This window comes from Prunus avium, chromosome 4 (assembly GCF_965620075.1).
Source record: "Prunus avium chromosome 4, drPruAviu1.hap1.1, whole genome shotgun sequence".
Classification (NCBI taxonomy): domain Eukaryota; kingdom Viridiplantae; phylum Streptophyta; class Magnoliopsida; order Rosales; family Rosaceae; genus Prunus; species Prunus avium.
This window is the reverse complement of record NC_142287.1, coordinates 29,772,343-29,785,890: the sequence shown is the minus strand read 5'-3', so window position 1 is coordinate 29,785,890 and position 13,548 is coordinate 29,772,343. Positions and strand designations below refer to the sequence as shown.

Here is a 13,548-nt window from a genome sequence, read left to right as displayed (position 1 = left end):
ATCTGCCTGTTGTCAATGATGCTCCCCGTTTGTGTGGAGCTCAGCAAGGTGATTGTTAAGGGTTTTCCTTGGTCTGTCCCACCATCTTGTTATCCAATGATTATTGTCTCTTGGAACGTTAGGGGTGCTGGAAAAACTGAATGTGCTTGTACTATCAAGGATTTAAAGAAGATCTATGCTATTGATGTTCTTGCTGTTTTAGAACCTAGAATCGGTGGTTCTAGGGCTCTTAATATTGCTAAAAGTTTGGGTTTCTCTTGCTATCATATTGTTGATGCCACTGGTTTCTCAGGAGGAGTCTGGTTGCTTTGGAATGGTCCCTCTGTTTCTTTGCAGGTTATCTCTCATTCCAGCCAGACTATCTCAGCCTTGGTAACTATGGATGAAGGTTCTTGGATCCTCACTGTTGTTTATGCTAATCCGTGCCCGGGCATTAGAAAATCTCTCTGGAATTATTTAGATGGTCTGGCTTCTGCTTCTAATCTGCCTTGGTTGATCCTTGGGGATTTTAATGATACTGTGTGTGCTTCTGAAAAATGTGGGGGTCTTCCCAGCTTTGGTGGCCAACACTTCATTGATTGGATTGATCGTAATCATCTGGTTGACTTGGGTTTTTCTGGGCCTAAGTTTACTTGGTGCAACAAGAGGAACTTGGAAAATCTTATATGGAAGAGACTGGACAGAGGTCTTAGTAACACTGCTTGGACTCTTCTTTTTCCTGAGGCCCACCTCTCTCATTTGCCGAAAATCAACTCTGATCACTGCCCTATTTTGGTCAACTTATTCTCTCATCATGTACCTACCAGAGATTCTGCACCGTTCCGTTTCCAAGCCATGTGGTTAAGCCACCCCAATTTTACTGATTTTATTACTGACCTTTGGCAGTCGGGGCAAGGTCATGCAGCCCAAAAAACTGCTAGTCTAGTTGTCCCTTTACATGCCTGGAATAAACATGTGTTTGGTTGTTTATTTCAAAAGAAAAGAAAAATAATGGCTAGACTTGCTGGTATTCAAAGGAACCTCTGTTTGGGTGCTGATATCTTTCTCAGTAAGCTTGAATCTGATTTATTGAAAGAGTACAACACCATTCTTGAACAGGAAGAATTGTTATGGCTCCAGAAATCGAGAAATACTTGGCTTAAGGAAGGGGATAGGAACACCAAATTCTTTCATTTGTCAACTATTATCCGTCGGAGGAGAAACAAACTTGAGGGTTTGAATAACGCTGATGGTGTGTGGATCACTGAAAAATCTGGTATGAAACAAATTATTACTGATTATTTCCAAGACCTTTTCTGTGGAAATACCGAGATTGGTGATTATTCTTTGTTACCGCATTTGTTCCTGAAGCCTGATGAAACTGTTTTGGTGGGGTTGAATGCTCCTGTCTCTGATTTTGAAATAAAAGATAGCTTGTTTACTATTGGTGGCTTAAAAACTCCTGGTCCTGATGGCTTTCCTGCGGTGTTCTATCAAACTTATTGGGACCTTTGTTCTAATGACATTACTTCCCTCATTAAGGATTGTTTTGCTACAGCCTCGCTTCCTGACCAATTGAATTCTACCCTAATTGCCTTGGTCCCTAAAGTTGAAAGACCTGTGACTATGTCTCAACTGAGGCCTATTAGTCTGTGTAACACCCTTTACAAGGTAGTCTCCAAGATCCTCGTTGCCAGGCTCAGACCTCTTATGTCCAAATTGGTTAGCCCCACCCAAGTGAGTTTCGTTCCGGGAAGGCAAATTGTTGATAATATTGTTGTTGCTCAGGAAGTCTTGCATAAATTCAAAATGACGAAAGGAAAAACTGGCTTCATTGCCTGGAAAGTTGATCTCTCCAAGGCTTATGATCGTCTAAGTTGGAGGTTTATCAAAGATGTGTTGTGGGAGATTGGTTTGAGAGGCAGATTCCTTGAGTTGATAATGCAATGTATCAACTCTGTGGATTATAAAGCTATCCTTAATGGTGAATTAACAGCTGCTTTCTCTCCTACTTGTGGCATTCGTCAAGGAGATCCTCTTTCTCCCTACATCTTTGTTTTATGCATGGAAAAGCTTTCTCATATCATCCAAAAGAAGATTCATGATCATGACTGGAAGCCTCTTCAGGTTAGTCGGGGTGGACCCTTTATCTCCCACCTTTTCTTTGCTGATGACCTTATTTTGTTTGGTAAAGCTTCCACTAATCAAGCTTTTTTAATGAAGAACTGCTTGGATGAGTTTTGTCATCTCTCTGGCCAAAGGGTGAGCTTTGAAAAGTCTGTTATTTGTGTCTCTCCTAACGTTTCTGCTGATTTGGCTCATTCTATTGCTACCATTAGTGGGTCCCCCCTTACCGATTGTCTTGGTAAGTACCTTGGAGTTCCTCTTATCCATAAAAGAGTTACTAAAGACACTTATCATGAGATCCTTGATAAAGTCCAGAAAAGGCTCTCTTCCTGGAAGAGTCACACTCTATCCATGGCTGGCAGAATTACCTTAGTGCAATCTGTCACCTCAGCCATCCCTATCTACACTATGCAAACTGCTCAATTGCCTATGTCGGTGTGTAACAAGCTTGACCAGTTGAACCGGAACTTTCTTTGGGGTCATACTGATGATAAGGCCAAGGTTCACTTAGTCAATTGGAAGACTGTTTGTAATCCAAAAGCCACTGGTGGTTTGGGTCTAAAAAGTGCTGCCTTGATGAATAAGGCCTTACTGGCTAAAAATGCTTGGAGACTGCATCAAGATGATCATGGTCTCTGGGCTCAAGTGTTTAAAGCCAAATATCTCAGGAATTGTGATATTCTGGCTGCCAATGATAGCTATACTTCTTGTAGCTCTAGTGCGTGGAGGGGTATCCTCTTTGGTGCTCAGATTATTCCTCATGGTACCAAATGGAGGGTGGGTTCTGGTGATACTATCAGATTCTGGACTGATAATTGGCTTAGCTGTGGGCCTTTGATCCAATATGCTACTATTGACATTTCTGAAGATATGCTCCTTCTTAAGGTTAGTGACTTTTTTGCAGACAACACATGGAATGTTAATTGCTTACTGGAGCGTCTGCCTGCTCATATTGTCCACTTGATCCTTTGTGTGCATGCTGGTTTTCAAGACAGTGGTCCTGATAGATGCATCTGGAATCTCACTACTAATGGTAAGTTTTCTGTTAAAACAGCCTATGACATTTCCACCATTAATGATGATCCTTTGACGTGGTCTTGGAACTTTATTTGGAAGCTTCACATTCCTATTCGAATTAAAACCTTCCTTTGGGTTCTTTGTCATAAGAAACTTCTTACCAATGTTCAAAGACAGAAGAGGGGGATTGGTCAGGACACTTCCTGTCCGAGGTGCTCCTCTCATGTGGAATCCCTTGATCATCTGTTTATTGATTGCACTACTACTCAATTAATTGGGAAGGATTTTTGGGAGGATGTTGAGGCTCCTAATTTCCCAATGGTTGACTTTGATTCTTGGCTTCTTAAAAACTTAAAATCCCACAGAACCTTTCATAGTATTCCTTGGTCGTTGGTCTTCACAGTTTATATTTGGTTTGTTTGGAAATGGCGTTGTAAGGTGGTCTTTGAACAGAATTTTTCGACTCCGCCTAACTCTCGTCAAATAATTTTGAATTATGCTATGGACTGGTTTACTGTTTGTAATCATACTCCTGATTCTGTTGTGATGCGTCTGATTCAGTTACATTGGATTGCTCCCAGGCATGGGATCTGTAAAATCAATACTGATGGTAGCAGGAAAACTGAAACGGGTTGTATTGGTGCTGGTGGTATCTTGAGAGACTCCACTGGCAAGTGGTTAAATGGTTTTTCTGTGAATCTTGGGGTTGGGACAATCCTAGAGGCTGAACTGTGGGGTGTTTTTTGGGGCCTCAAGTTGGCTTGGAATATGGGTTTCAGAGTTGTGGAAGTTGAATGTGATGCTAGCTCTGTGGTGGCCCTCCTTCAGAATGCTCCTATGTATGATCATCCTCTTTTTAGTCTTCTAAACTGCTGTCATCTGAAGCTTCATGATGACTGGACTTGCTCTCTTACCCATATCTACCGTGAGCAAAATCGTGCTGCTGATCTTCTGGCTACCAAAAGCTATGATCTCCCTCTTGGACCTCATATTTTTGACTCGGAGCCTGCCTTTCTTAGTACTGTCCTTGCTGCTGATACTAGCAATGTGGCTAGTCCTCGTTTAATTCCCTTATAGTTGCTGTTTCTTTTTTTTGGGCGTTAGCCCTCCTTTGCACCAAAAAAAAAAAAAACCCTTGAATTCAGGCATGACCACAAACACTCTGAAAAATCAAGTGGGTTTTTTAATGTGGCTCTTGATTGAAAAGGAGAGCCCGTTCATTTTTCCCATGTTTGCATTATTGTTTTCAGGGACAAATTAGTGTTGTTCACACACCTTTAGAATAATTTGATTGGAATGATTTTCTTTCTTGGTCGTGAAAATAGTTCATTGAAAAACGCCCAAAGGCAAAAGATACACGGATCCAAACCTTGACCCAAAGTGAAAATAGGTAAAAAGAGAGCCAGCAAAAAGAATGCAATACCCAATAAATAAATAAAATAAAAAAACACTCAATAAGTTCAGCAGGGCTTTGCTTAGACATATATTTACAACCCCAAACATCATACTCAAGATTTCTAAATTCAAGATTTGAAGTAAGGATTTTCAAATTCGAGATTGGAGTTGAGGATTTCTAAATTCAAGAATGGAGTCGAGGATTTCAAAATGAACAAAATGAGTTTCCCATTTGAAAGAGAAAATTTTAAATAAAGCTGTCGCATGAGGCAATTTATATATGTTAATACCAAAATGAACAGCCAGTAAGAACAAGACACGTGGACGCAATTGAGCATGGTTAAGGTTGCCTTCGGCACCTAGCCTACCGATCTGTCCATTAGGGCAACGTCCTCTCTCGGGACACGTGGCATGCTCACAATCGACGTCCACAGTCCCACATCGAAATTTCAAACAAAAGGCACACCTCCCAAGGCTTATAAAGGAGGACAACTATCCCAAAATAAAGGTAATAAGAACTAACGGCATACAAGCCTATTAATCTGTCAGTTTAATTTACTAAATCCGAATTTACTTAAGCATCGGAGAGTCTTCGGCCGGTATACACCGGTGCCCTAGGTCTTATCGAGCGTTTGCTCATCTTGCAGATCGTTCACACTACGAGGCCCAAGGCATACCGAAGGCCCAATATCACTAAGTTGAGCCCAAAAGTACTAAACCACTTTTTCGTATCAGCAATATATAATGGATATGAGTTCAACGAAGTCTTTTTCCTTATGAGTGAACTGCTAGATGCGATCACTCTGCCGAAAACCTTTTCCCTCTAGAAAGCTATGTGCATACACATGCGTATCCTCTTGTCTTGAGAGATCAATTAAAAACACAAAAGATAAAATTAATATATTTGAGTATAAAATAAAAACAGTGAATGGGCTATTTGTAAATTTTTAGCGTACCAACATAAAATATACACTAAAATATTGGGCCTTCCAAAACGACAAAGACAGAGACAAAAAGCACGAGCCCAATAAGTATAAATAACAGTCCACAGTCTACCATCCAAAACTGGACAGTTCTATAGGATCCAATACAGAACATTCTGATGAGAGCACTGCGTTCTTCTGCTTCTTCCTGTCTCTGATCTTCTGATCTTCTGCTCTTCTGCTCTCTCCGACTCTGTATGCGTCTCTGTTCTTTCAGGTTCATCCATATCCATATACTAAACAACTCTATATATGTATTTATTTGTTATAGAAGAAGCGTTCTTCTTTTTGGGTTCAATTCTGTGTCCTCTCTCTACTTTGATGCAGAGAAAAGGGCTTTAGAGTTTAACTATAAAGATCGAATATTTAATTTTGTTCTTTCACGTATTCCCATTGATTTGCGTCGAAATTCACAATCTTTCTCATGAATTTCAGCTTCTTAATCGGTTTCATTGATAAAGAAATGTAGAGAACTAGAAAGATTGGGGATAAATTTTGGGATGATTTGCATTCATCCGTGCCACAATGGTTTAAATTGACTTTTTTTTTACCAGATGGAGCCAATGAGTTCATCAAACCCAGATCTTAGAAAAGTTGCTGTTGCTGCTGAAGCGGAGGGGTTTGGGCGTTCTGTTGATGAAATTTCTGCAAAGGTTGATACGGTGAGGCTTCGTTCAACCAATTAGAACCCAATATCTTCTTTATGTGATTAAGAGTTTTAGTTTCGTCATCTGATCCGGGTAGGTGTTATACGATTTGGCACTTCAATGGTTTGATTTTTCATCATTCATTATCAATAAATCAGACAACTGCTGCTTGGCTTTGTCCACTTCCACCTTTTGGCCCAGTTACTATGGTTTTTACATCTATGGTTTTGTGCAAGTTTTTCCTTATTAGCATGTTACATCTGTCCAAAATTTTAAACTCATGAATACATTGGCTAATTTGTCTTTTTCTTGCAGCTTGAGAAAAGAGTGAACGAGGTTGAACGATTTTACTTGACTACAGGTAGTCCGCAACTAACCAATTCAAAAGGCAGCTCAATTGTGAAGGATAAACAGTTAAATCTTCTTAAGAAGCAGCAGCAAGATGCATCACGTAGGGAAGTCACTGCTACAAAGAGAATGCAAGAGCTCATGCGGCAATTTGCCTCAATATTCCGTCAGGCAAGCACCAACGCTATGCAATGCCTCATGATATAGGTCACTTAGCAATGGATGCAAGTACTTGGGTATATTTTGATGAAGATCTATGCTTACATATCAGGGTTCCTCATATGTCTATTCACTATTTTCTTTCTTGATAATGTGGTGGTATACGATTTTTTGACATAGTTCTACAGTAGTTTATTGGGAAAGGGGAAAAAAGAGGTACAATGTTGGGAACACAAACAAATATGTATGATCAAATCTATAATATTGTGTTTTAAGTAGATATTAACTTTTCTTTGGTTGAAGACATAATCACTTGGACTCAATAGTGAGGAACAATAGCAGCAGTGTATATAATTTTTATGAAAAGTTAGACATTGTTATCAAGTTTAAAGGACTAGATCAATTTCTGTGATCAGATGTTCATGTTGAGTGATATTTCCAATATCACTTACAAGCTAAATGAGAGAACTTCAGTTGTCACTTGTCAGAGTCCAGACCCTCTTACAAAGTTTCTTTTAGGTGAATATTATGTTTCAGAAACGCAAGAGCAAGGAGGCTTATAAAATGATGTATTTTCTTTTTCTTGCTGGAAGAAAATTGTGTTTTTGATATCATGAATTTTCTGATATCTGGTATTACTGCCGTATCTAGCTGCATGTTTAAGCAGACTTTGGTCTTTTCTCATTCAGTAACTCACACATGGTATTTCCTTAAATCTTCGGTTTGATGCTTTGATGCTAAAACAGTGATAAAAATTGTTTATCTGGGTTAATAAGTAGTTAATCTGGCCTTACTTGGCACTTTCCAGATCACTCAGCACGAATGGGCATGGCCCTTTAAGGAGCCTGTAGATGTTGAAAGTCTGGGATTGCATGACTATTATCAAGTAAAGTTTCTTCCCTCAGATCACTAATCTGTATGATCAACAATATGTGTACATTTTATTTTATCCCCTCTTCTTTTTTACTTATCATAAAGACTCTTTGTGCATTTTTAATTGTTTTCACAATTTACTCATCACTACCTGCGTATGATACAATATACTTTCCACAAAATGGCCTTAATTAGAGTGTTAGAAACGGAAAATTTGTATAACACTTCATTTTCAACGTAAATATACATATACTTGTATCAAAGTGACTTCTGTATTGGTGACATCCTATCATGTAGGATTCCTTCATTCCTTATTTTAAGTCTTTAAATTTCAACAAAGAAAAAAAATTTCCTTTTCACGGTATGCCTAATTTGTTTTGGGTTTCTTACATTAGGTTATTGAGAAGCCTATGGACTTCGGAACCATAAAAAATAAAATGGAAGCTAAGGATGGTACTGCCTATAAGAATGTTAGAGAAATATATGCTGATGTGAGGCTGGTATTTAAGAATGCAATGAAGTATAATGATGACAAAGATGATGTCCACGTGATGGCCAAAACTTTGTTGGAAAAGTTTGAAGAAAAATGGCTAAGGCTTTTGCCAAAAGTTGTTGAAGAGGTAAATTACTATCCCAATATGAAAAATTATCTTATGTAGGCTTTCCTGGATCTTGTTACCAGTATTTTTTAAGGAATTCAGTAGTATTTCCTTATGAATGGAGGTACTTTCAGTTGTCATGCTTTATTATTTCAGTATAATTTTTTGAATTAAGATATTGTAGGAAACAAGACGAGTAGATGAGGAAGCTGAGGCACGACTACACACACAACTTGCCCAGGAGGCTGCTTATGCCAGCATGGCTAGGGATCTAAGCACTGAGGTTTGTCAAAATTTTAAATTGTCATAGTAGCTTCTAAAGAAGCTTCTTTGTTTTCTCTTTATTCTAATTTTCATAGGCAACATACACAAAGCCAATGAAAGTTTGATGATCTTTAAGGAGTAAATTCTGATGCATGCTTAACATTTTGTTTTTTTTAAAAAACCAAAATCTTTCAGCTTGTAGAGATTGATCTGTATTTGAAGGACCTCAGAGAAATGGTGGTTCAGAAGTGCAGGTTTGTTAAAAACCGATGTCTACTCATCATCTAGACTTAAGTGCTTTTGTTTTAGCACAGGTGTATATTTACTTTTATAAACTTCAAATCAAAGTTAAACCTGCAAGTGAAAGGATGTGCCCCAGGGGCAAGCATGTGGGACTATATTGGTGGGGCATGGGAAGCTTAATTTGTTTTTCCTTCAATTGTTATTCTTCTACATTAGTGTAGTTGATTGTGGTAAGATTTTGTTGACTACTGTAGTCTGTAGTTGGCAAGTTCAGACTTCAGAGAAATTATTCAAGTGTGTGTGTCACCAAAGTTATCTAAGATTTTGGTAACTACTGTAGTTGGGTGACTTGGTTCTCAGGGAATACGGAATTGCATCTATTGATGCACGGGAATTGGCAAAATGGGATGTGTGACTTTATTTCTTGGCTGGTTAAACTATGAATGGGCATTATTGAATCCAGCATTGTTCTTGCAGCAGCATGGGCGTGGTCTAGCTGTTGTGTTATTTTTATTGATTGTTTTGGCATCTGTGACGAATCTATTTTTTCTGTGGATTGATTTAGGAAAATGTCTGCTGATGATAAGAGAAAACTTACAACAGCTCTCACCCAGTTATCTCCTGACGATCTCAGCAAGGCTCTGGACATCGTCGCTCAGAATAACCCCAGCTTCCAAGCAAGTGCGCAAGAAGTGGATCTTGACCTTGATGCTCAGGTCATTATTTGTTTTCTATTTGTTTATGTTGTGATCTGGCAATCATTTGAGTTGCATGTCGTAGTGCAATATCAGCCATCCTATTTGAGTTTATTCAATTAATTTGGCAATGTCATGCTAATTCAGATATGTCTTCGTTTCATTCTTCCATCCCTCTACACAGAGTGAGTGCACATTATGGAGGTTAAAAGTTTTTGTTAAGGAGGCACTAAAAGTTCAGGGAAAAAGTTCTGAAGGCATTGCCGGCAACAAAGTTACAGCGTCCAAACGAAACAGAGAGATTTCTGATGCTGTTCCCAAGACTAACGCAAAAAGGACTAAAAAGCTCTCTTGTTTGTGATCTTGCTTGCATGTCAGGTGACCCGGTTCATTCAGTGCATTGCGGGAGAAATTGAATGTAATTATGTGCTGGTTAACTCTGTAAATCTCCTTAATGAAAGAGCCATGGATCATTTTTCTGTATAGATACGTGATATAGATCAATCAACTTCTCTATTTCTGTAAAGGTTGGATACATAATCAGACTTCTAGTCATTTGCTATGTTTTGTGGAAGGACACGCCTTGCTAAAGAATAGACCAGATGAATGTCCTTTGTCGTGTATTCTCTTGCAATTGAGGTTTTTTTTTGGTCTGATCTTGCAATTGAGGTTGGTTTTGATGAATTGCACCTGGCATTCCTAGACAACTTGTGTAGTAAGAATCATCAGCAAAACTTAAAGCATAACACAATAATTATTTCATATGCCCAATATAATAAAATGGTATTAGAACAAGATCTTTCATTAACAGTTTTGATCAAATTTGTGCTATTATGGATGAGCGTAGAAATTGAAAAAACTCGAAGAAACACAAATTCTAAATGATGAAATGTAGATTACTGTTTCCAAGAATTACACGCAGAGTAATAAGAAAAAAAATAAATCCAGTATCTGCAAGTTTTCATGCAAATAATGAACCTCATTTAAGCAAATCCCAGGAGAGCACCGAATCATTCAATTGTGTGCATCCGACATTCCAACAATGGTTTCCAAAAGTCAGAAGAAGATGAGAACAAAAACCATTTATCCATCATGTAAACGCTAGAAAACTAGTTTTTTTGCCCCTTGGCTATGCATCAGCTACTGTTATTTGTTACTGCCTCTAAGAAACGGCATTATATGGAACTGAGAGAGCAAAGACTCCATGACCCTCGAAGAAACTGTTTTATTTGCTACCATTCCCTTTGCCTCTAGTTGAGAATCAAAATCCCGCCAGAACTTGATGATTTGTAGATTTTCTTCTTCTGTCAATCTCTGGACAATGATTCTGGAAGCATAGCCCTTTTCTTTCATTTGAAGGCATATCTCTGAGGGATTGTTTTCTGTAAGAGTGACTATGTACAACCAGCCCTTCTCCGACAAAAGATTGTCAGCAACAGGCAGTATCTTATCAATCACGCTACGGCCATTCTCCCCTCCGGCCCAAGCAGAGGCAATTCCTTCACAACCCACTTCATCTTCAGGGGTCGGCACATAAGGCGGATTCACAACTATAACATCAACCAATCCAGCTAGACGCTTCTCCAGTCCTGATGCAATGTTAGTGGTTATCAACTCTGCATGAACCCCATGTGCTTCTAATGTCCCACGAGTCACCCTCACTGCATTGGGGTTGATATCAGTTGCAATATAGTGCGCCTCCTGGCCAACAATAAGAGCTAGAGAAGTAATTACATAGCCACTACCACAACCCAGTTCCAGGCACAATGTTGGTTGATGCTCTAACAGGTTCTTTCGATCCGCTAAAAGAGCATCTACTAGAGCAAATGAATCATCACACGGTTCATAAACCTCTGGATGAGAGCATACAAGGCGGATTTGGGCGATTCTAGAGGACATCTTGTATGGGACCTATCATAACAAAGTAGTTTCCAGGAAGAGAGAGAGTAAAGATTCATGTGATTCCAAAAAAAAACCCAACAACCAAAACCAAGACCAAAATCCATGAGCATGATTATTGGAACAAATGCTAAAACCCCACCTTACCCGTCCATTACTCCATTGCTTCCCTTGGTTGGTAGTTTGGACAGAAATCAAGGAATCTTTTATGGGTTCCAGCTCTAGGTCGCTCTGGTGTGTGCCAAAGAAGCAAAACACACAAAATTAGCTTTACCATGGAACAAAATGGGCAGCAACTCATAGTATTTGAACACTCTAAATAATCATGGTACATTTTCAGTCTCAGCAATAATACTTCAAAGTATGATACTTAACAAAATCTGAATTTAATAATAACCTAAGAACAAACTCAAATGTTCAATGAGTGAAGGGACGAATCCCTCAAGAATTCCAAAATTCAGATTCAAAATAAAGTACAATGACGCAATGATTTAGTAGTTGATATAAGAAATTGCACTACAACAGAAGTGATTGATAGAAAGGAGACATCTTTAATAGAAAAGCCCAAAAGAAATAAATTAAAACAAAAGTCAGTACCTTGAGAAATCGAACAACAAGAACTGATTCGTGGGTTTCTTCTTCCTCTTCTTGCTTTAAAATCTTTTTAGGGTTCTTGGAGTTTGTTTATTCCGTCTAGGTGAAGGCGGGAACTGGAGGATTGCAGCCGACTAGAGTGGAGAAGATGAAGCGTTAAAAGCTAAAACTCAGAATAATATGGAGTGAACAGGAAGGGCACATGGGCTCAGGGTACAGCTGATTCTCCCTCTGAACTGGCCTATGTGTTCACCACATTGGGCTGTGCTGTCCCAAAGGCCCAAAGATTATATACATTTCTTGCAAGTCCTTGCAACAAAAAGAAAAGGGTTATTCGCAGAAATGGTCCCTCAACTATACCCGTAGTTACACTTTGGTCCATCAATTCAATTATTAGTTGCCGGGGTCACTCAACTCGGTGTTTTGTTGCACCAGCAGTCCTTCCGTCAAGTTTGTTAGTTTTTTCTGTTTAAAATGATGACGTGGCAAGCATCTGTGAGAATCTCATAGATTCGTGAGGGGCAAATCTGACTTTTCAGTTAGCCTTCTTCAGCTCCTTGAACTCAAATTCTCCAGACACACACCACCGCCAACCCCCCAAAACCCATGAGGCCAAGTTACACCCAGTCCCACCGTTATCCCAAGGCACCTCTCCAACCAAATCCAACCCTGCCATCGTAACCTCCAATCTCCCCCACCTTAGCCGCCTCCAAGCCTTTAGACCCAGCTCAGTCGTTCAAGGGCTGGTCTGCAGTTTTCGTGTTGTGCTCAATCTGCAGTTTTCAATTTGGGGGTTTGTTCAAGGGGGTTTGTTTCACTCCCGACACCTGACAAATTCTCCACCGTCAAATTCCATCTCAACAAGCACAGATCCAAACCCATAAGTGTAGAACAAAAGAAACCCAAAAAATCTCTGCACATGGCGTGACCTCAAATTCATCAACAATGGCAGTCACTAACGGCTCTCTGCAACAAACCCATCATCAACCAAACCCTGCTTTTCAATATCTCTTCCAAGCCCTCGAACCCATCTCCCTCATTCTCTCCCAGAACCCAAAACCAGATCAAGAGCCAGTCGAGTCCCTCTGCTGCTCATCACAGAGAACTACATCATGGAGAGAGGACCCAGATACAAAGCCTACGCGAAGCTCAGAGAATCAAAGTTGCAAAGGAAGTATCTGAGGCCAGAAGAGGCTAAGAACCTGAATTTAAACCACAGCTCGTTGAAGAAACAAGTCAAATTTCACACAAATACGACCAAATCGCTTAAAGGGTCCTCTGGCTAGGCTCAGTCAGTGCCTGATTTCTCTGCTGTGTTGAGAAAAGAGAACCGCAAGCCATCGTCAAGGCTTCCGTCGATGCTTGAGATGACCCAGCCGGCGAAGTGTTGGTCAAAAGCAAATGGGGTTTTGTCGAATTCGAGAGGGAGTAAATCGGGGACCGCAAGGGAGAAGAAGTACAACAATGGCAGAGGGTTGATGGCAAGGAGTTATGCGAGTATGGAGGAATTGAAGCGGGCGCTAGACGCTAGGCGGGCCTCTTTCATTTTTCATAAATAGTATAGCCGCGCGGCTATACCATTATTTGGGTTTAATGGATGAATTTGGGTTTTTGGTTATTTATTATTTGATTCTTGTGGATGAATTTCCGAATTTACCCTCACTTTTGACAGAAAATGTAACAGACTTGACGGAAGGACTACTGGTGCAACAAAGCACCTAGTTGA

At 39.7% G+C, this 13,548-nt stretch overlaps 2 protein-coding genes and 1 pseudogene across 5 annotated transcripts; 2 read left to right on the top strand and 1 right to left on the bottom strand.

Moving 5' to 3' along the window:
* The first annotated feature begins 5,560 nt into the window (after positions 1-5,560).
* LOC110763631 (transcription factor GTE1) lies at positions 5,561-10,013 on the top strand. 3 transcript variants are annotated; one of them, XM_021966457.2, is made up of 9 exons: positions 5,561-5,718; positions 6,056-6,163; positions 6,464-6,667; positions 7,464-7,541; positions 7,924-8,148; positions 8,312-8,410; positions 8,587-8,645; positions 9,200-9,350; positions 9,514-10,013. In XM_021966457.2, the coding sequence occupies exons 2-9, from the start codon at positions 6,056-6,058 to the stop codon at positions 9,688-9,690; spliced, it is 1,101 nt and encodes a 366-aa protein (XP_021822149.1). In that variant the 5' UTR covers positions 5,561-5,718; the 3' UTR covers positions 9,691-10,013. The 3 variants fall into 3 exon arrangements, with proteins under 3 accessions (XP_021822149.1, XP_021822150.1, XP_088108235.1); XM_021966458.2 differs by having other exon boundaries at positions 9,477-9,615; XM_088252109.1 differs by lacking the exons at positions 5,561-5,718; positions 6,056-6,163; positions 6,464-6,667 and adding an exon at positions 6,709-6,732.
* Positions 10,014-10,199: 186 nt separating this feature from the next.
* Positions 10,200-12,031, bottom strand: LOC110763633 (S-adenosyl-L-methionine-dependent methyltransferases superfamily protein). 2 transcript variants are annotated; one of them, XM_021966460.2, is made up of 3 exons: positions 11,826-12,031; positions 11,371-11,459; positions 10,200-11,240 (listed from the first exon to the last, which is right to left on the bottom strand). In XM_021966460.2, the coding sequence occupies exon 3, from the start codon at positions 11,226-11,228 to the stop codon at positions 10,476-10,478; it is 753 nt and encodes a 250-aa protein (XP_021822152.1). In that variant the 5' UTR covers positions 11,229-11,240; positions 11,371-11,459; positions 11,826-12,031; the 3' UTR covers positions 10,200-10,475. The 2 variants fall into 2 exon arrangements, with proteins under 2 accessions (XP_021822152.1, XP_021822151.1); XM_021966459.2 differs by having other exon boundaries at positions 11,376-11,459; positions 11,826-12,029.
* A 736-nt stretch (positions 12,032-12,767) lies between these two features.
* On the top strand, positions 12,768-13,381 carry LOC148295199 (uncharacterized; annotated as a pseudogene).
* The last annotated feature ends 167 nt before the right edge of the window (positions 13,382-13,548 follow it).

Excerpts from the sequence above, each read along its gene's own strand:
- LOC110763631 (XM_021966457.2), top strand. The coding sequence starts at position 6,056 with ATGGAGCCAATGAGTTCATCAAACCCAGATCTTAGAAAAGTTGCTGTT. Across the intron at positions 6,668-7,463 it reads TTGCCTCAATATTCCGTCAG|ATCACTCAGCACGAATGGGC; the intron begins GCAAGCACCAAC and ends GGCACTTTCCAG. Across the intron at positions 7,542-7,923 it reads GATTGCATGACTATTATCAA|GTTATTGAGAAGCCTATGGA; the intron begins GTAAAGTTTCTT and ends TTCTTACATTAG.
- LOC110763633 (XM_021966460.2), bottom strand. The coding sequence starts at position 11,228 with ATGTCCTCTAGAATCGCCCAAATCCGCCTTGTATGCTCTCATCCAGAG.